The 22340-nt window shown below is 38.9% G+C and overlaps 2 protein-coding genes across 3 annotated transcripts in view; both read right to left on the bottom strand.

Moving 5' to 3' along the window:
- LOC137128447 (eukaryotic translation initiation factor 4 gamma 1-like) overlaps positions 1 to 8764 on the bottom strand; it is a 32220-nt gene extending 23456 nt beyond the window's left edge. For both annotated transcript variants that reach the window (XM_067506469.1, XM_067506471.1), the window contains exons 1-6: positions 8701 to 8764; positions 3911 to 3972; positions 3495 to 3616; positions 2618 to 2704; positions 1730 to 1762; positions 98 to 118 (exon numbers count right to left, since the gene is read on the bottom strand). In XM_067506469.1, coding sequence (XP_067362570.1) covers positions 98 to 118; positions 1730 to 1762; positions 2618 to 2704; positions 3495 to 3569 — 216 coding nt within the window. In that variant the 5' untranslated portion in view covers positions 3570 to 3616; positions 3911 to 3972; positions 8701 to 8764. The remainder of the gene's footprint in view (positions 1 to 97; positions 119 to 1729; positions 1763 to 2617; positions 2705 to 3494; positions 3617 to 3910; positions 3973 to 8700) is intronic.
- A 1001-nt stretch (positions 8765 to 9765) lies between these two features.
- On the bottom strand, positions 9766 to 21882 carry psmd2 (proteasome 26S subunit ubiquitin receptor, non-ATPase 2). Its single transcript, XM_067506472.1, has 21 exons — positions 21705 to 21882; positions 20607 to 20663; positions 20330 to 20494; positions 20019 to 20140; positions 19550 to 19774; positions 19278 to 19436; positions 18926 to 19070; positions 17240 to 17300; positions 16946 to 17092; positions 16711 to 16817; positions 16374 to 16501; positions 16107 to 16194; positions 15848 to 16010; positions 15349 to 15450; positions 15014 to 15165; positions 13237 to 13320; positions 12653 to 12821; positions 11123 to 11217; positions 10890 to 11016; positions 10653 to 10771; positions 9766 to 10475 (listed from the first exon to the last, which is right to left on the bottom strand). The coding sequence occupies exons 1-21, from the start codon at positions 21819 to 21821 to the stop codon at positions 10293 to 10295; spliced, it is 2715 nt and encodes a 904-aa protein (XP_067362573.1). The 5' UTR covers positions 21822 to 21882; the 3' UTR covers positions 9766 to 10292.
- Positions 21883 to 22340: the final 458 nt, after the last annotated feature.

Raw genomic sequence — 22340 nt, 5'->3', positions numbered from 1 at the left:
AAAGCACAACACTGCTAAACATTAGACACACACATATGCACTCCTCAAGATGGTAAAAAATAATTATTAAATTATTATTAAGAGTAATTTGAGTTACCTGTAGTGACCTGAAACTTCCCTTCAGCAGCGCAAACACAGATCACACACAGACACATCAAATGGAAGTTACAAGAGGGTGGGAAGAGAAAGAATGAGAAAAAGAGCACCACAGTCAGTTAGAGCAAAGTGCCCTGGAACTGCCTATTCTGAGCCAAGTTGTGAATTAACAAGCAGCATGCAGAGAATAGGCAGAACAGTGAAACCCAATAAACCGGGTCGTGTTAGTTCTGAGGCAAACTAAAACTCAACAACCATAAACTGGACGAGGAACATTAATCACCTAGAAATGGGCTTGTTTCAAAGAAGAGAGTCTGCCAGTGATTTGGCTTTGTTTGTTTTTCATATGAAACAATCACTTTCTCATTGTAATAGAGGCTGACGAAATACAATTTTTACAATTTCTATTTAGCTATAGCTCCAATTTACTTCAGTGTAATCATAATACTTGAAAGTAACAGATGTACAGTAAATAAAAGATGCTTTGATACAATGGCATAAAGTCAAATGTTTAATAATATTAATATTTATAATTTTCTAAAATCCCCTGGCGCTTCCACAACTTTATGCAACATTATAAAATAAGTAATGTTCCTTTTTTTTTTACTGAGTTTACTGACACTAAGTTTGTAAAAGCTAATATTACTTTACAATTTACATCTGAATACAAATATTTAATAAAGGTAACATCAACAACACCCTATAAAACATTACTGTTATGAAAGTATTTGGTCTAAAAATATTGTGGTAAACTATTACTAGAGGTGGGACCAAATAAATACATACATAAATAATCGATGTGTTGATTTGTTGGGATATTTTGAGAGGTTATCGATACTCTGACTCCAACTATTGATATGTTTTAGTCACATAAAATGTCTACATTGACACGCCTGTTGCATGTTAATGTAGGCCGAAATGGCTGTCTGCCATTTACGCTTACCGGAGCCGCGCTAAACACTAACGCATTGGCATCGTTTAAACTAAAAGTTTGGATCCACTTTGGATTTCACAGTGATGACGCAAAGAAGATGACGCTAAAGACTATGTCTGCAAGAACTGTCTTAACTAAAGTACAATGGCAACGTGACCAACGTGCATGTCCATCTTTCTCCACGTCCTCCTGCTTTGTGTGTGAAAAAATCGAACATTTACGCTGGCACGGTAACACAGTTAAAACGCTTCTTTTTCATTGTCAAGGGCGATTACGTTGGCCTTACAGTGTAGTGGAAAATCAAAGTTTTCACCAAATGCTGCAAACACTGGAACCAGGTTATTAAATCCCGAGTCGAAAATATTTCACCCAAACAGCAGTTCCAGCTCTTTACACACAGACGAGAGAGAACATAGATATTGCATTCGAAGCAGATGCAAGAGTTGCCTGCACCGCACGGACAGATATCGTGGATGATTTTCTTGTGATACCTCGTATGTCACAGAATATCTGGTATTATTATATATAGATAGAGGACAAAATATTGTGATTGTGTAATATCGTAAGTTAACCTGTGATTCCCACCCATAACAATTACACGTCAGACTCATCAGATGTACACACAGTTTTTTCCCTGCATTACAGCTTAGAAAATGGCCACCCAACCCTTCTCATGTTAGTCAGTTGTGCTGTTAGTACCTGTTGGTGTATAGGCCGGGGCCCTGGGGCAAACTAGAGGAGAAGCAGACAGGACGGAGGTTAAAGACAAAAGCACAAACATCTATGCTTCACTCTCCACTGCTGGACTCCTTCCATTTTTGCATGTTTAGGTGGCAGTTAAAGGCACATAAATCTAATATAACTCTAATACTCTGAAACTGGTAGAGCATATCCTATTGTATTACAATAACCTCATACAGTGGGATCTCTGATTGTAATATATATTGAACTGATCAATACAATTGCAAAAAACAATTGAAAGTGAAATTGTATTATTCAAGCTTGCGTAACTTACAACAAATGCAGTTGGAGCCATTTGGACTGAAAAAGTTCAGCCCAGAGTTAGCTTGTCACACACTAAGCTATTCTTTTTGATGTAGTGTACAAAGGAGAGGCTGACAGAAACGGTTAAAATGGTGCAGAACTGGTGAGAAGTAGCCGAAGAGACATGCAGGCATTCTAAGAATTTCACAGATGGATTCAGGAGACAGTACACTATGTTTTTTTCCCTGGGAAGAATGCAATAGTGGGCAGCAATTATGCCAAACTTGCACACAGGGACATTTGCAGCATTAGGAAAAGACCTTGGCTCTCCATTCCAATTTTTATCCTTATTGTTTTGCCTGTTTCTCCTTTGACTAAAGTGCTCTTCAGGAATTAAAACAAAACAGATTTACAATGCATCACAGAGATTAAATTAAAAACTGTGTAAATGGCATTTATTTCCTAATCAAAAAGGTGCATCTTAGCTCACTGTATAATCTAACCTCAGAATGTCTCTGACATATGACAGAGGAATTAATGTTTTTGTTGGAAAAGAGTCACTGAGGGCATGCTATGGAGTGGGTGAGTAGTGGGAAGGCCTACCTGTCGGGATTGTGGTGTTGGGTTCATTTGGGGAGGCGTTGGGGTGGCAAACACAACCGAAGGGGGCTGCCCAGGGGGAAATGAGGGCTGCAAGAGACAGGAAGTGATATCAGCAGGTGAAGACTAGGATGCATGACCAATAATGAATGAGTGGGATGAACTGAAGTAAAGAAAAGAGCTATCAGCCTTAGATATCTGTGTTCCGATTATTATTAGAGCAGGCCAAGGCTATTGGGACGAGTTCTTTGGAATACACACTGTCATTCTGTATTTACAGTACACGCAGAAAAAAAAACTGATTTTAGTCTTATTTTAGGAAAGGCCAAAAGTTATCAGAACGTTTTGTGATAATGAGCTAAATACTGCAGCAACATGGACTGTTTTTACAAGCTCTTTAGTAACCAGGGTACTCTGAGAAATCAGCTCTTTCTGGTAATTGGTGGACCACCGATAACATGCACTTAAGACTGGTTCCTGGAACTTGGCGGGTACATGCAGCAGAGGAGTAATCTGATTTCTCGTCCACCTTTGAGATATTTTAACTGTATAGTGACAGAAAACGCTGCTTTCTGGCATTACTTTTTTGGTATGTGTTCGTGTTGCAGCAAAGTGACAGCACAGGGGGAGGGAAAATTAAATAAATAAAGGGGAGACACATGCAGCTCGTCCAAAATGGGAACTGTCTGAGTTTTAAAAATTTTCATGGGAAAGTGACTTATTTAGAACTACGAGGCGCAAGATAAGAAACTAGGTTTTGAGTATACAAGCAAAGAAATCTGCATTTTTTTCAGTCCTTTCTCCATGAGAAACAAATAAGGACTGAGCAAAGAGCCCTTAATAGGGTCAATACAGAGAGAACAGTTGCAGGCTTCATTACCTGTGAAAGGCCAGGGGATGGGGCAGGGTGGGGGGTGGAGGGGGGTCCTGTTATAGGCTGTGGTGCTTTATTCATTTCATGGAGTTCTGCATGGGTAGGCAGATGTGGACCTGTGTACAAATCTGTAGAAATAGAATTGAGAAGTAAACAGGTTTTTGCTAATAAATATGACAAACATTTCTAAAGACACATTTAGTATTTTATAGTTAGGGCAAATGCAAGATAATATGTCAGGCAGAAAAAACAAAGTGAAATGTGGATGATATGGTTTTTAGATAATGTGTAATAATTTACTTAAAATAAAATATAAGAAATACCAATTCAAAAGGTCTGTGGAGATTTTGTTGCATTGAGATTTAATCTGTATTGTATTCCCGATTCCCTGTTATTAGATCGTAACTAATCTGTATACTTACATGAATGAATCTTTTGAATCTTTTCAGGTCCTAAGTGCAGTTACACTGAGGAACCGTTTGTCCTAAAAGACAGACAAAAGATAAACGCTTAAGGAAGAAATAATGGCTAAAAGCACATTTCAGAAACTTCACAACATGTATGATTATTTTATTAAAGAAGCCCCTGTGTCACATAGAGAACAAAGGCTAAGTGTTAAGGCTGCTATGGCTTTGAAAAGAGCATTTACAGGTCTGATGATGGCAGTGTACTCATAATTTCACAGTTGAATATGGCATGATTGTTCAGAGTGATCAAACAAACTATACCTCTAACTGACAGTGATTTTTAAGTCATACCAAGAAATATCTACCTTAAAATACAAAATGTTTGATTGTATAATACATATAATTTGCATAGATATATACCGTCACCCCAGTGACTCAACTGTTATTTCCTGATTCACGTGTAATCATCCTCCTTAGGTTACATGGTCAGCAAAATAGTGACACATTTGGTATTTATAGCTAAAGCCTACATTATCTCTGCCAGTGACACACATACACCTTTTCACACACACAAACACAGACACACACACACACACAGGACTGTAAAAGCCTGAGTCATGATGATTCAGCTTGTTTTTTCTCTTTTTTAAAGAAGAGGAATCACCACTGTTACCATGACTATATCGAGGTAGATAACAAGACAAAGCATTTTAACTGAGTGTGTTTCCATACAGCCAGATGAAACCGTACAGTTAAGTCTCCCACCTGTATGCTGAAGCCTTGACGCTTAGGCAGCAGCGGCAATCTAAGTTAGGTTAAGGAAACAATGAAGAGGGGCTGAGAGGCAACAGTTTAAAGGATCAACCACAGACAAAAAAAATTGTCAGACTGAATTGGGCCGACTTGGAGAAGAAATGCTGCTTAAACAATATCAGGGTTAAAGAAGGTTCTCAGACTAATCTATTTCCTCACAGACTTCATTACTTTCATCGGGAAACACACTAATAAAAACCTTTGTTTGGGGAAAACGCTTTAACCTGAAAACGTGGAACACGGAATGATTTGTAAACAACTTGTGTGCCAGCAACACACACAGTCAGCCTCACACAAGCAAGTCTGCTGAATTTATATTAAAAAAAGTCTACATTTTGGGCACTCTGCAGCACTGCAGAAATAGCAAAGAGGGGTGCTCCTCAGGCACACACTTTTTTTAGGAATGCTTACGCTTTGGGAAAAGCTATATAAGCTGATGCGAGGCCAACACCCCACCCCCAATTATTCACACACAGTGCAGTTATTTGAGCTGGTCTGATATGCAGCACCCTGAAGACTTAGCCACTAGCACCACCACTGGTATACAATGCTCATTCAACTGTTGCATAAGCCTCTGTATGCACTCCTATGACCCCTTATGGAGAATGGGAGAACATTTGCTAAGATCTACCATGTCACCGTCAATATAAAGAGTGTATTATACGTTATATATCATTATCTAAAAGTAAACACTGACTACTCAGCAAGTCTACTGCTCGTTTATGGTTTCAGAAACATCTGTTACGTATATAGCTTACTGGCCTGCAGGTAAGCCCACATTCAGAAAGAGTTTTACTTTTTTTTTTGTCCTTTCGGCTTATCCCATGAGTTCAGGGTCACCACAGCAGATCATTGTTTGATTTGGCACAGTTTTACGCTGGATGCCCTTCCTGACGCAACCTTCCCAATTTCTACCAGGCTTGGACTAGGCACTGCTGTTAGTTCTCTCTTGGCCAGAGACACCAGGAAGAGGGAACAACTGACCCTGTGGTCCGTGGACGACTGGCTTACCAACTGAGCTACAGCAACTCCATTCAGACAGAGTTTTACTAAGCAGGTAAGGTAAGCAGGTCAGTCAGCAAAGTGATCAAGTAAAGGAAAGAGTTGGATTGGTTCGAGTTTCTCTACTACCGAATCTGACATTATCCAGTTTGGCATTGTGCTGGCCAATCACATGAATGAAAGCATGCATTCTAAGTGCACTGTAAAATGAAAATTGTATTTCTGTCGTTTAACCTTCACGTTTTCATGACCTCATCAAATCGTTTTTGATGATTTAACAATGTTTTCTTCTAGGTAGACTTATTTTACTGTCTCAGTAGTTCATAAAATGTCACCCCCTGCATTAAACAATTGATCTGTATCTGCCACAGACCCACAGTGTTGTTTGTGGTATTAACAGTGAGACAAAAAGCTCCAGGGGTAAAAGGCTTTTCATAACTCAACTCTAATTGTAGAATATTACAGCTCAAATTTAGAGTGTTATGAACAGAGTTCTATTTTTGGTCGACTATTTATGAGCAGAACCAACACATTTTGAAGTTTGGTCTATATTTGAGAAATTACAGTCTGCATAATGCCACTCTCTGCAACTGACACTTGAATTGTTCTTCCATGATTACATTTGCACCTACAAAGTGTCAGTTAACAAGCACTGAACAACAGATGTGCCTTCAGTCAGACATTTTAGACAGTACAGATCAGTAAAAGTTTAGCTCAAGTGACACAGCATCACTCTGGCACAGCCTGTTCTGTGCACCCCTCCCTCCTCTATGTTGCTCTGCTTAACTAACATTCTTCCAAGACACACTCATGGCCTTCAAATTTCACAACAGGAAGCTCAGCAGTGGCCTTATGTCAGGAAAACTGTGACAGCCTGGCTCATCCTATTATGCATTTATCCTGTGACTGGTTTCATTCATTTCCTCTAGCTAAAGCATGCATATTAATCTCCTGAAGAGTGGTATGTAAAGATTTGCAGACAAATGGCATAAATATATCAATGAATTAGTAATATGATGTCTGTGAGCTATGCATAGGAAACAGCATCCATTTTGGACCCACGTTCTAAGCTAAGGTCACATGTCTGCAGTTCCTAAGACCAGCTTCACACATGTCGAAGCAAAAAAACAAAAAAACATCAACAAACAGTTTAAAAATGAACATACCAGCGATGCCAACCTGTAAACTCAATATGACAAATGGACACTATCAGAACACAGATGCGAGGTTTATAGCAAGCTAACTAAGCAGTGGTAAAACACCGGCGTTCAGTCTGGTTAAACAGTGGGACACTTCTGCTACGACACAGGGGCGTGTCTGCCTACTCACGCACACAACGCACAAGAGCCAGCTACTTACATAGGATTGGAAAGAACACGCATGGATGCAAGAATCGGCCTTGCTAAAACACTTAGGAATATGGGTGCGAAGATGAGATGTATGTTTTGCTATTAGCCGTGCTGCTAACAGTCCTAGGCCCAATCTGGATTTACCACGTGGTTTCCCCTGCTATTGGCGCGATGCACATCCCAGCTGCCGGCATCATGCCAGCCACACCTCAGCCGACATCGGCCAGGACATCTATTTCATGTTAAACAGGAAAAACACAATAAAACGTTTTCACGTAAAGTCAACAACGTAGGCACGGGTGGGAGCAATCTTGTCAATGAATGATAATACTAACCAAGATAACTGTCACGCTAAGGGGTGGCTACAGGTTATTAGCTAGTTGCATTACTCAACATGCTAGTCGCATTCAGAGGCTAAATCTGTATAAAAGCTTTAGCTATCTTGGCAAAAACACATTGTTGTCAACGGTATCGTGACGATGATACGCATAGTAACAAACCAGAATGAGTCAGACGCCCCCCGGTATACTAAGAAGTGAAACATCTCGCCTAGTTTATCAGCGACATCACCATTGCGACAGCCTACATTTCTAATGATGAATTACAGAAGATGTTTCCTGGGAGATGCTGACAGTAAATACCAAAGTTGCAGCCTTCTATTACATCCTACCTGAAAACACAACGAGCCGTGAAACCAATTCAGTAATGGAAGTACCACTCTTCCAGGAATCAAAACAACTATCCTGTCAGGTCTGCGTCCAGTGTGTCATAATTCCTTATACATGTTACACACACTAGAGCATATAGTATTACATATTTTTGTTTGTCTTGCAAACTAGAGGACCAGCATCCGTTCTGCTCATGACCAGGGTGTGAATGCTGCGTGAAAAGAAGGACTGTAACGTCGACAAGCAGATTATTTTACCATCTTTATATACTTTGCCATCTAATGTTAACGCAAATAGTTCCATACAGCCGACACCAACGAAACATCACCATCACATGGTTTCAGGTATCGAGTTATAAGTATGAATGCTATTTACAACCAAATATGTCAACAGACATCGGTTTACACCAACTCAGTGTTGCAAATGTGAGTGTTACCAAATTTGCTAGGAGGCTGAGACTAGAGCAAACACCGCTTCGACACAAGACCCATTAAACCTACTATGTGGAAGCACCGCTAGTTAGCTTGCTAACAAACCGCTGGATAGCTAACAGCATAAATGAAGCTAATAGACAAAAACAACAATACTGCGATGTGACGGACTATGTTACATTATATCCTATGTAATATATTAACGCCCCATATAACATGTTTCTAGGTGACTCTTTTATGGTGGGTCGTGTTAGCTTTCTAGCGTAGTTTTAGCTTGGTAGCAGGGCAAGCTACTGTGAAGAAAGAACACCCACGTCGTCTTAGCATGGAGCGCTAACAACCAGCTAGCTAATCCCTGAAAACAGCAGGAACACCAGTCAACAGAAACCACTGGACAAAGTCACTACAGCTAGATAAATCTTCAGACAAGAAGGTAAAACGTAGCTTAGGAAATCCACCACAGTCTCAGTATAACAACGACTTCCCACTTAAATTAATAAAGACATATTAATAAAGATTTTAGCTCAGGACCGCGGCATTACCTTTCTCTCCTTGAGTCCGTAGAGCCGGACGGACGGAAACTCTTCCCGGAAGCCGGTAGCGAGGTAATTCCGGCAAAATCCCATCACGTGAAACGTTCCCAATTACCACGTTATGAGTTGTAAATACTGTATTTTTGTGTTTCCATGTCAACAGAATAATTGGAGAAGATTATTATCTTTTTAATGTAACTTAGAAAACCCTCAATCACTATTAATACATTATTTAACGATATAAACCTTTTCTTTTCTCACTGTAGGATCTAACTTAAATGCAGATGCATCTTACTTCTCCCTTCACAGCCATTCTCATTGTAGTTTGTTGATAGTAATGAGCTTGTTACTTTATAAAAAGTTTTTATAAAAACGTGTTTTTAATATTTGTTTTTATATGTCCATGTTTCCAAGTTAAGTTGGGACCCTGTCATTGTAGAGTAAGACTGGACAAGCATCATTCTAACAACACTAAAGAGGACAACAAAGTGATAACAAATGTGTTTAGTGTGGAGGTGGGGACTTTGAATTATAATTATGTTAAACATAATCACTAGAACATGTTAAATAATTAAAATGCAAAGACCTGTAAGAAAATCTATTTAAAATATTGTCATTGTTACTTTAAGCTAAAAATAACCATCCAGTGCAGTTTATCTAGTCTTGAAAATTAAAATCCTTATTAAAGAGACATAATGTTGATGGCTAAAACTTGACCCATGGATTCCAGTGTTGCAACTTAACAGAATTTCAAAAGTAAAAACTGGTTATACAATTATATTACACCTACCCATGTAAAGTTAGTCGTTTCAATGTATTAATCTTATGTAGCTTTAACACACATTTAACTCACAGTTAAGTTTTTACATGTTTTGTTTAGCCAGGTAAGTGATATTGTTTTTGCTGTAATTGCTTTTCTTTAAAAATATAAACGTGTTTATATTTTTATGTACAAGTGCTCCCTTGGGTGGTTCCCCTGTGGAGAACTTAATGCTTTCTACAAATATTAGCTCGTGAGTTTAAGTAAATGATAAAAACATTTCCAGCAACTAAAATCAACATAACACAAAGCCCTCCCATCTCCACCACGTGGATCATAGATTTTATTTTTGATTGAGCTTTTTTCAATACTGTAACAAAAACCAAACGAAATAAAAACAAGACAAATGTGATCAAGAAAACATTTTAAATGCTCTAATTACAAAAACAGTAAAGATGTAAGTAGTAGGGCAAAACACATCTGATGCTGATGTGGACTGACCAGTTATTTGTTTTCAAAGGACTAAGGGTGGTGTGCAGTTCCCAATATGAACGGGCCTTCGGTCAGTCAAACAGCTGTTTCAGTACATGGGGGAGAAGTGAAAAATTATAGCAATGAGAAACCATCTATATAGAGTGGAGGTCCCAGGGTTAACCTGGGACCTCCACTCTCCAATCCACTCTAGAACTGTGCCACAGATGACAAGACATATAAGGAGGGTAGGCCTACCTTGCTCTTTTCAGCCATACATTCAACAACTAAATATAACAACTGCAAAGAGCCATGGAAAGTTACCCTTACAGAGTGAAATAGAAGTAAGGATTGGTTATTTGGATACAGTCTAGGTTTCATAGTTAGGGTTCTTTCGGAGGATAACAAAACCTTCCAGAATAGGGGTGACAGGGATGTACTCTTCTGTGGCTAGCTCTGCCCTCTCTCCATGAGCCAACAACACTGGTGTGGTGTGAGTCTGGAAACCTGTGATGGCCTTGGGCTTGCCTGCCTGGCCCACGACATCCACAGCCTGGAGTCAGACCATACAAAAAAAAAAAACTTATGAGATAAAGTGTCATCGTACTCTCTGACTTTATTGCATAATTTTCCTTACTGTGATACGTTACTTATGCAAAGACAGAAGAATATTTTAACATACAATGGCACAAACTTTCCAGTTTCTCAAAATGTTTAACGTAGGTTTTACCTGTCCAACTCTGACAGATATGGGCAGTGGTCGTAGCTCCTCATCAAATGTGACCAACATACGTGGCTGCATAGCTGCTACTAGGCCATAGAGAATGTAGTGAGATTTCCCAAGGATTACTGTAATAAACCCACAGCAAACAACAGAGGGAATATTAAAACAACACTACCAACGTCAAATTACAAAACAATAATGGACAAAGTTGAATGTGAGGTAGCAGGAGGAAAATAAACTGACTATTCTTGACGTCGAGGAAGGAAACGAGCACAGTGAGCAGCCCAGCCACGGCAACCTGACTCATCAGCTGCCTGTCGCTATGGTAGGGACAGAGTGTCAGTGTGCCTTTGCCCAGGTGAGTCAGACCCTGCGGTGGAAAACAGCAGGAAGTCAACAATCATTCATACACACACGCGCCCATTTTGAAAAGTTAATTTTGTCTGTTACAGACTACCGTTTGTGTGACCACCCACCTGAGCCAATCGGACCATGAACAGATTGTTAGGGTCTTTGGCGTGATACTGTGCCAGCTGCCGCAGCATGGCAGCCAAACGTGCATTATTTGTGCCTGAGGAAATGGAAAAAATGATGAAATTAAGAGCTTGTTAAATATGGTTAGGAAGCTGAGACTTGAGGCGACAAGAGTCTCATTGTAAATGACAAATATGTAACATGCACCTTTATTTCCAGTCAAAAACTGGAGTCATAATAAAGAAATGAATGCATCTATTTGAGGACTAAGGCAATACGTTTTAAATTTGCTGAGTTTCATCAAAATCTCCACATAAGTTTGTAAATATAATAACACTATGACAAATTCTTATTTTGTGTGAACTCAAAATACTCCACCACTTCTTTTTATCCTGTTAGTGACGTTAGTTGGTGTGAAAGAAGAGGATGCAGAGGATAGGGTTAGATGGAGGCACGATTCGCTGTGCGACCCCTGAAAGGGAACAGCCGAAAGGAAAAGAAAGAAGACTTCTTTTTATCCTGTTTTGTTTTTAAGTTTTTAATGAGGTGGTGGTGTATCATATTATTTACTTAATTTTTTTTTTTGCTGCGTCGAGCCACTACACCCTGGCCAAATCAAGCAGTTTTTGTCAGTTTGAATATAAAAGTTTTGTTCAGCTGAATCTTCTGGCCCCTCCCACATTTTGACCAATAGACCTGATTTTGGGGAATATTTGAGGTGCCAACAATACTAACAGCTTAGGCTGTTGGGGTTTGTTTGGTAACACGCCACCCCCTCCCAGCACTCTCAGACCAGCAATCGAGCATAACCATTCCTCAACTACTCACTTCACATTTTTTAATATTTAGAATGTACAGCCACTTAGATACCCAGTGTACCGTGCCTCATTGTGCAAAAAAAGTATCAAGATCAACAAACAACTCCTAATCTGCTACTTCTACTACCACAAGAGTACATAAAATTTGCTATTTATATATTAAAAATAGGCTACAATGCAACAAAGTCTTCAAGTTGGGCATTCTGGAAAGACAATTACACAGTGCATTAGTACTGTTGCAGCTGCTGAAGGACAACTTGAATGATTTTCTAAATTAAGTGCATTTTTAAACTCATGGATAAGCTCGTTTTATTATCCAGACACACCGCTCACCTGAGTGACATGTTTCCTTATTTCAATGTGCGTGGTAGAGAAATTGTTACTCTAATTTGCTAAGCCAGCTAATGGGGCATGCACAAGATCTCTGGTGAACTTACAGTGACTCAGAGCAGCTTGGGGCAACATCTGTTAAAACTGTATAGACCATGCATTATTTAAATATAAAAGTGTTTCCTTGAGTACCAGCATGTCTGGTCGTAATTTCCTTAATGGCAAAAACTGATCTATAGCACAGATGAAAAAACTAATCCAGGTTGTAGACTGACAGAAATTAAGAGTAGAGGCTATTAACTGTTGATTGTTAAAAATGCTATTAATTTAGCAAATGACCACAGTAATCCTTCAACACTGTTCAATGAAATGCATAGTGCTTACCACTGCCCACCATGCCCATGGCAAAAATGGAGTTGTGGGACACCTCTGGGTCAGCATCGTGGGAAAACTTGCTGAGGGTGTCCAAGATGTTCAGACGAGGGTTAGACACTGAAATAAGAGCCAGAGCCAGGGGCACTGCTCGCCTCAGGGTGGGCTCACCATAACGCAGCTAATGAATACAGAAAAAAACTAAGTTTAAGAATCAGGACAACAAAAAAAAGAGGACCAAAATATGTCATTAATGATTTTAACTGCCTATATGACCCATCAAACCCTAGAACACATAGTTGGCACATTGCAGAAAGAATTCTTATGCTATGATCTTTTTGTGTTCATTAAAAGCTGTAGGGTGAATATTAATAGAGAAATAGCTGACAGATCCCAAGAGATTAATTAGAGGAATGTACAGAACAAGAGAAAAGAATGGATGATAAGATCTGCAAAGTACTGTTTACTGAAGTTACCCAGACAAATCTCTTCTTGAGCAGACCAACATGGGAAGAAACTAGAGGTAGTGAGATGGGGAATCAAGAGCTTACTGAGTAAATGTGAACAGGTATAACCAGAGCAGAAGCTGTACTGACCAGATGTCCAAATGTTCGCAGTGCCATTTCAGATCCAATCTCTTCTCCCATGGCAATGAGGGCAATACCAAGAACAGCAACACCCTTTAAGCAGAACACAAAAATGTTTTTCTACATCCCCTATATATTGTGTTACAATATAATTATTTGCAGATAATGTCCAAAACAGCTGGATAATGAGCTAGTAAACAGAGAAATATTGGCAAGTAATTGAATTTGCAGTCAAAAATGTTACAACCCCAATTGCAAATTAGGTGTATCGTCCAAATTTGCTAACTTTGATCATTGGGAACAATGATCATACGAGAATAATTTAAATAGCTCATTACAATAAATGTTATAAGTGGCACCTCTAATGTCAACACAAAATGCAACTTTTAATAAGTAGTAGTTGTAATAAAAATATTCAACACCTTCAAGTGTCTTCTGTATTTAGTTGAGAACCTTTGCAATTATGACCTGCTGTCAACATGATGCACAGCTAGGAACTAGCTCCTGGGAGCATTCCTGAGGATTCTTAGCCTATTCCTCATAGCCAATTGCCTCCAGTTGACTTATAGTCTTGGGTTTGCTTGCTGCAACTGCCTTCTTCAAATTCCACCAGAGATTTTCTATGGGGTTCAAGTCAGGTGATTGTGACAGCCACTCTTCGAGGAATTCTTCTGTAGCCAAGCCTTGGTAGACTTCGATGTATGGTCAGGATCATTGTCCTGTTGGAAGGTCAAATGACGCCCAAGCTTCAGCTTCCTTACAGAAGGTATGACTTTCTCCTAGGAAAAGGGTGTCAAACTCTGGGTCTCGAGTGCCACAGCGCACTTATTTTCCAACCCTCCCTGCACAACCCTCATCTTCCAGCTTCCGACTGACTGAACACACCTGATCCAGGTAATTGGCAGTGGGTAGAGCAAGGATAGTTAAAAAACTAACAGGGCTGATACTGATGTCCTGATACTTGAATGAATACATCTTGCCTTCCACGTCCTGCAGGTTTCCACTCCCGGAGAAATCAAAGCAGCCCGATAACATCACTGAGCCACCACAACTGTAGGCAGGGTGTTCGTTTATGGTTATGCTTCAATCTTCTTCCTTCAGACATACCACTAATCCATGAGTTCCAGTTTAGCTTCATCATTCCATAGATCAGAATCTCAAAACTTCTGTGGCTTATTTATGTCATTTTGAACATACTGAAGCCAACTGTTGTTGTGCTGTTGGTTTAGTAGTAATATACAGTAAGTCTTGTGGTTTGAGGATGTAAACCTTCAGCATTTAGTATACACCTCATTACCTGTTGCCACCAAGTCTTGCTGTGGGCATTTTGCATTCATTCAAGTGTTTTTCCTGACCCGCCTCTTTAGAAAAATTGTTGCAGCCCATTTACCTTACTTTTTCTGCCATGTTCAGAAAGTGTAGCCACTGTTCCTTCAACTTAAAACTTTTGACCAAGCCATATTTTTAATATACAATCTAACATGATTGCCCTTTAATAACCCTTTCGCCCTTAATTAACTGGATCGAGATAGCTTGAGACAATACTGGATTTTCAAATGTCCTGTATCCTATTTCAAGGGATTCTCATCAGAGGGGTTTAATAGTCATTAAAAATTGTATTTTGAGTTGAATTTGGTGGAGCCACTTGTAACATTAGTTGTTCTTGTTCTTATTCATTGCTACAGCTGATAGTTTAAAATTTTGCCATTGCAACTAATTCTCACAGTGGGATGAATAATTTTAAGTGCAACTGTAAGGATATTAAGAGCAGAAAGTTAGACTTTACCTGATGGGAGCCCATGTCAGGAGGAGTCTCCTTCTTGTCTTTGTCCTTCTTATCCTTCTTGTCCTTGTCCTCCTCTTTTTCTTTGTCCTTGGCTTCATAGTGCTCACTGCAGATATGGAGAAGTTGCTGCACTTTCAGCACATTACCAGAACCTGGGATAGAAGAGATAAATTATTAGATCTACAGAAAGACAATCCTGTAGGTTCAGAGATTAAATCACACACAAAAAAATAAAACAAATATCACAATATGGGTCTAAAGAGAAGTTGATTGATCGATACTCGTCTACAAAAAAAAGAAAAAAAACTAAATCCAGAATGCATTGTAAGGCTGACCTGCATATGCACAGATGTCCACTAGTGTATTGGCAAAGCTGCGGAAAGGTTCAGGTACAACCTGTAGAGCTGCCAAGGTCGTCTCAATTGCTTCTCCTTTACCTAAAGACAGCAATGGAACAAACATAGTTATAGCAGCTGCATCACAAAGGAAGGGAGGAAAAGATACAAAGGAACTGACATATACAATGATTCTAAAATACAATAATGATACAAGGCAAAACAAGGTGGTTAAAAAAAAAGTTGTCCCATCATCTATTACCTTTGTGGTTGACCCACATGTACAAAGACATCCGTGTGATTCTAAATTGCCATATGTGTGAATGTTTGATTGAGTATGAATGGTTTCATGGTTGAATGGTCTATCTGTGTGTCAAATTATTTAATTTGTGACTTAAAATCCACGATCTGATCTGTAACTTTTATGATCTGTTGCACCCCTCATCTCAATTGTTTAATATAGTTATGAATTTTGAAGCCTGTGGCTATCCAAGCTTACCCAGGTGGTTGAGCCCAAGGCCTAGAGGGAGCCAGCGGGCATATGTGTCCTTCAGTTCCTGTTCATTCTTCTCCATGATAGTCTGAACAATGGTGGAGGTCACGTCGCCATTACATGTTCCTACTGCAATCATACCGCATGCCAGTGCAGTAACTCCAACCACCTAGAGATTAAATAAAACAACAGACATGATACTTTTTAAATTCCCATAAGTGTGTACTGAGAGGTGTTCTTGTTCTTACACAAAACAAATCCATACCTCCATGCTGGATTTGGAGTCCCCCATAACAGGGAGAAGGAGAGAAAGGACATCCTCTCTGTTAGAACCAGCGTAGGCCAAACCCAGTCTGAAACAAGGACAACAAAAATCAGGAAACAGCAGAACGCACATAAAAATCCAAACAAAAAACGGTACAAAAAAAATAATACCGTATTGTCGTTTAAAGTATGAGAAAACATCTGTTGTGACTCACAACGAATGTTTTATTATGAGGCTTAAGTTTCTTAATGAGAATATTTTCCTTACCCAAAGATGGCTCCTATCCTCATGACGTTGCTATTATGGAGGACATAGTCTGACAACAGGGCCAGGGCTGGATCACATTCGTTCCTCACACCTGAGTTCACAATACCACAGGCTAGGAGGGCTCCAGACTGCACAATGCAAATATCAGAAAAAACAAGACACCTTAGATTGTTTTTATTTAGTCTATTCTTCTCCCTAAACAAGACAGCTTTGTAATCCAATCAATACAGATGTCTGTGCACTAATGCTTTGAAATAAAAGAATATAACTAACCTATCATACCTGAAAGAAATATGACCTCCCATTCAAAAGAGTTTTAAATTCTTCTGAGCCTTACTTTAATGTAGTCTTCTGAGGAATAGAGGTATTTGTCAATCTGGGTAAGACCACCATCTACATCCCACAGCAGGATCATGCCCAGAGAGGCTGCAGCACTCAACATACCTGATGAGATTTGTGTAATTGTTAGCCGACAATCAAAAAAATATATAATGTAAAGTTAAATTAGTAGTGTGGTTACAGGGCCTATTATACTGTACTGGCAAACAATTGTATTGTATGTTTTCTTTTACCATGGTCTTTGTTCTTGTATAGCCACTTGTTGCCATCATCTGTGAGCAGCTTGTCCTGGCCAAAAGCTGCGTTGACAAATCCGTTCACAAAGGAAGAGGCCAAGTTCATACGAGCAGAGTCGACCTGGGAGCCACTGCCTCCAAACCCTTTTACATACAGCACAGAGATCAGTGTACCATAACAGAAGAATTCCCCATGGCATGACTTAAAGTAAGTATACCCCAGTTATTGAAATAATTCTCAGCTGCTCAGGGCACACAACTATATATATAAATATATATATATAGACTCACTGTTGTTTTCCAGGTGAGTTTTATAGATGTCATCTGGGACCTTGGGTTCCATAATGTCCAACTGGGGAGGACAAGATGAGAGTGTGATTAATGAAGTTGAAATGTACTGAGTAATAGTGAGAAACTAAAGAGTATTCTACAATGACCAGCCGTATAATTCCCTATCAACTACTGTGAGGATTTGGACTGCAGGCAGGTGAGTTCAGCCCCAGAACTCTTCTCTTGCAAAGCCAGACTGTTGTGATGGATGCTGTATGTGGTTTAGCATTGTATCTGAAGTATGCAAGAGCTTTTCTGAAAGTGACGTTGTCTGGCTGGGAGCATATGTTGCTCTAAAACCGCAATGTACTTTCCAGCATTGATGGGGCCTTTCCAGATGTTTAAGCTGTCCACACCCTTTGCACTAATGCACCCCCATACCATCAGAGATACAGGCTTTTGAACTGTCTGCTGATAAAAAGCTGGATGGTCATTCTCCTCTTTAGTCCACAGGACATGATGTCAATGTTTTCAAACAGAATTTCAAATTTTGATTAATCTGACCAAAGAACAGTTTCTGGATTATGTTCACATATGACTTCTTCTTTGCATGATACAGGTTTAACTTACATTTGTTAATTGCACATAAAATCACAGTTTGGGAACAAACCGTGATTTCTGGAGGTGTTCCTGAACACATAATAATAGAAGATAATTTTTTGTCATCATTTCGGTTTATCCCGTGAGCTCAGGGTCAGCGCAGTACAAAATAACCTAATTCGTCCTCCATTTGTCTTTGATTTGTGGTATTACTTTCCAGCCTGTTTGTTTGCCCCTCTTCCAACTTTTTCGAGATGTCTTGGTGCCCTGAGTTCAAAATGAGCTAATATTTTCCATGAAATGGTAAAATATCTCAGTTTGAACATCTGGTAAGTTGTTTATTCTATTGTGAATAAAATATGCATTGACGAGATTTGCAAATCATTGCATTCTGTTGATATTTACATTTTACACATCTTCGCAACTTTTTTGGAATTGGGGTTGTACATCATTAGATTTTTAGTGGTAAAAAAGTAATTTCCTTTTCTAAATTTCCAGTGGTAAATTGGCCATCATCCACAAATCCACTTTTCTTTTTCATCTGTAATCTTGTCCCAGCCACTTATTTATTCTACCTATTCTTTATAGAGCTGTCTTCCAACTTGAAACCATACAACACAGTGCAGTGGCTGCAGCCTGCGCACACCTCTAACAGCTTAATGATTCTGCTAAGGTCTTTTCCTTTACACCAGGCAATTTTTAAGGTTAACAACATTGTTTTCCATAACAGTTTTATTTTATTGCTATTTGGTTTGAACAATTAATCCTGAACAATGAAACAAAAATTGCTGTGTAATAAATGTGCATTTACAATTATAAATCTAAAACAATGTCAAAGTTCCATACATTTTTAATTTAGCATTATATCTCACTGTAGTCGGCTCATGCCATATACACACACACACACACTAATTGGACTTTAATAAAAGAATAAAGAGATATTTAAGTTCTTCTTTTTCTTGCTTTGAAAGTTTTGATGTCTTTTTGTTTTATGTATCAATTTGGCCTTTGTGATTTGTAGCCTTAGAAGTGACTTAAAGGGACACAAGCCTGACAAACACAGCTACCTCACATTATTTTTTGATCCCGTTTCTTTTCCTCCCCTACCTCTCTGGCTAGGGCCAAGAAGTTGCTGTTGAGCTGCACATTGGACATGATCTCTGTTAGGTCCTCATAGTCCTCCACATCCTCATTTAGCTCCAGGAACATGCCATGGCGACCCAGCATGAAGGCCATCTGTTTCTGGATTACTCTGCAAAGGACAAGGATGCAGAAAGTTTTTCCTTTTAAATACTCACCCTGAGAATCCAATTCAAGAAAGAAAGAAAAAAAAAAGCATCACAGTAAGAAATATCTGTTTTTAGTTGTAAACACTGCTATGTGAATAAACCTTATTACATTTTAACATTATCATAACCACATTATCTACTCTAGACCTTTTATTACTAATAGAACTTACATGTCTTTGCAGGATGTAAAAATGTTTTCGACTAGCTCCACATCATTGAGCATTAGGGCCAACCGAAGAGCCTCTGGATAACGGTTGAACTTTCTGAAGATGTTCAAGGCACATCTCAGCAGTGCTGAGTTTTCTGGCTCAGGAACATAACTCACACAACTAACAGAATGATAGAGAGTATATGGTCATATTTCAGTGGTCATATTCAAGTCCTATTTTAAAAAGCTTTAAAATTGTTTTTGCGTTTTTAGTTTCAATAGTGTGAAATGTACCTGGTGAGATAGAGGCAGACTTTTCCATAAGCATTTTCATCAATGTAGTCTTCTAGCATATCCAGCCTTTCAATCTCCATCAATAAGTCACATGCCTCATGCTCAGCATTGTGTGCCATGTTGTAGGGCACAATCTCCTTCACTAGTTTGAGCAGCGTCTCCTGCTGTGTCTTGTCATTCTCCTCTACCTCCTGCCACTCTTTTGCCACCTCACCTGCCAGGTGCCTGAAAGATGAATGACAGAAGGATTTAGCACACCCATATTCATCATAATAAAAATAAAAAGAGAAAAACTTTTTTGTTTTAAATGAAAAGATACACGCCAAAAACTACAGCTGCCATTTTTCTTATTTAATCTTTCCAACTACTTTGCCACAATTAAATACAGCAGATGATTTTGTTTGTATTCTAGTCATTTAAAGGCTTAACTAACAGGCAAATAACTTCTTTTTTTAGGTAGTTGTCTTACCTGCCATATTCATGACCCCAGGAGGCCAGCTCTTCCTGTGAGCCCAACAGACGGTACTTCAGGCATTCCCTCTCACCACTCATAGTCATGGCGAGCACTGACACCACATCAGCACAGAAACGCTGAAAATACAAAGACACCAAGTACTGCCTGAACTTGAATTCTTCAGTAAAGTCATGTGTGTATCAGCTGTAGTATCAGTGTTTTTAAAAAGTCTAACAATTGTAATAATTACATAGATGTTTTTAATAAACACCAAATTTATTTCTATTCTAAATCTATTTTTACAACACAGCGCAGTATATACTTACTTTGTTCTCTCCAGGAGCCATTCCCTCATAGATCTCTTTGAGCTTGCCATAGTGTGGGCGCAAGAATTTGAGAGGCTTGGGAACTGAGGTCATGGACGTAGTTGAAGAGCGGATTAGTCTGCGCAGCTCTTCCAATGCAGGACGGTACAGTGCTGTGTTCTCCTCCTATCAATGTGGAGAAAAATGCACATTTATTTAACTTTTAAAGTCCTTTAACATCCTGACTAAAAGAAGAGTTGTTAAATAAATAAATAAATAAATAAAATTTAATACTTACACTCAGTCTCTCCACCATCATCTCCAAGTCCTCTTGTAACTGCTTGTCTTCCTCCGACTAAAGAAATGAAAGATGATAATAACCTTATTATATAAAGAAAAGTAAAGCATGGCTTCAACTATCTCTACTACTATAGACGCCAAAAGGGAGGGGGATAACTTTGGTATTAGCCAATAATGTGGTGATGGCATTAAAAATGTTTTTTTTTCCTGCAGTGTATTCTTGAGTTAGGCACTAACACAAAACGCAGTCAACAACCTGACTAGTTCTGTTATCATTTTAATTTGGTTTGAATATTCACTGTAAAAGAGAAGAAAATTTGATTATTAAAATTGAACTATGTGACCTAATGATGCCATAGATGCATCATGTCAAGCATTCTTTAATATCTGACATTAATAATCATAATGAGAGCTCATCTGCAGTCACTAATGACTAATGCATTTTTCTATTCCTGATCAATTACACATGTTTAAAGTATGTATGAGATAGATAGATAGATAGATAGATATTACATTTCTACTACTAACTTCCTGAAAAACAATAATTTGCTTAGTGATGTCTGCATCCCCTTGTTAGTCAAAACGGCTAAAAGCTAAAGTTGTAATGCTAAATGAACCTGTTCTTAAAGGCTAGTAGGCAAGTTGAGCATTATGCAACGTTATTTGTTATTATATGTAGCAACAGATCATTTCACGTTCACGACAGCTGCAGTGTCATTGAGTGCGTTGCCCCTGTGCATGCTAGCTGTAGCTAGCTTGTTAGGTGATAACTAACATTAATGACAATAACGACAGCAGCGATAACTAGCTAGCTAAGTTTAGCTTACTAGGCTAGGCTAAAGTAAGCCGACGGCGGAGTTAATGTGTAGGTGTTTTACTAAATGACCGCAACACATACATTAATGAGAGTGGTGCTATTTCATATGAGAAATACTCGGTGTGAATTAATTTTATTATGTCGTCTGTCTGAAATGCCACTGACTTTGGCCTGCTCAACCATGTTGTCAAAGCGGCAGTGACTAAGGCAAAATAACATCCCTGGCTACCGTAACGCTAATCAGCATACAGTTGAATGAGAGCAACACCCCCAAAGTACCAGTTCTTGCTCCTCTTTCTTCTCCTTGTCCTTAGGCTGCTGTCCCTTTTCCTTGTCTTTTCCCTTCTCATCGGACTTTTCGGGTTGATTTTTGTCTTTGTTTTTTGCCCCCTCCATAGTTGCGGCTCAATGAACTATCGTTTAGCAAACGGAACTAGACCGATGGAGACCGCTTCTTCTTTAGTGCTGATCAAGGCTTGTGCTTTTTTGTTCAGCGCCTCTACTGGCAGTAAACCGTTGTACATCAGGGACTGGAACTGGACTCACTCGTCCAAAGACGCTGCCAGGTAATGAGAGGAAGAAGAAAAACAACAACAGAGTTTATAAAATGTGGTTTGGCTCTTTTGTCATTTTCACAATCCCAAGTGCTTAAGACATACATATTAGACTAAATCCAACTCACACTGAAGTATTAACAATCATGCATTCACGTACATTTAAAGCAGGCTACTACATTTTATTCCATTTAGTAACTTATAATAATTATTTCACTACGGTCCCTTAATGTTTGTTTTTCTTTTTTGGCATTAGTTGGAGAGACATGAATACATTTTAAGATATTTTGTATTTTGTTGTTGTTGTTGTTGTTGATGATGATTATCACTTATGTCTCCTGAAAAAAGGAGTCTTTTATGT

Source organism: Channa argus, chromosome 6, assembly GCF_033026475.1.
Source record: "Channa argus isolate prfri chromosome 6, Channa argus male v1.0, whole genome shotgun sequence".
NCBI lineage: Eukaryota > Metazoa > Chordata > Actinopteri > Anabantiformes > Channidae > Channa > Channa argus.
Note: the sequence above shows the minus strand (reverse complement) of the source record. Positions and strands in the feature narration are given on the sequence as shown.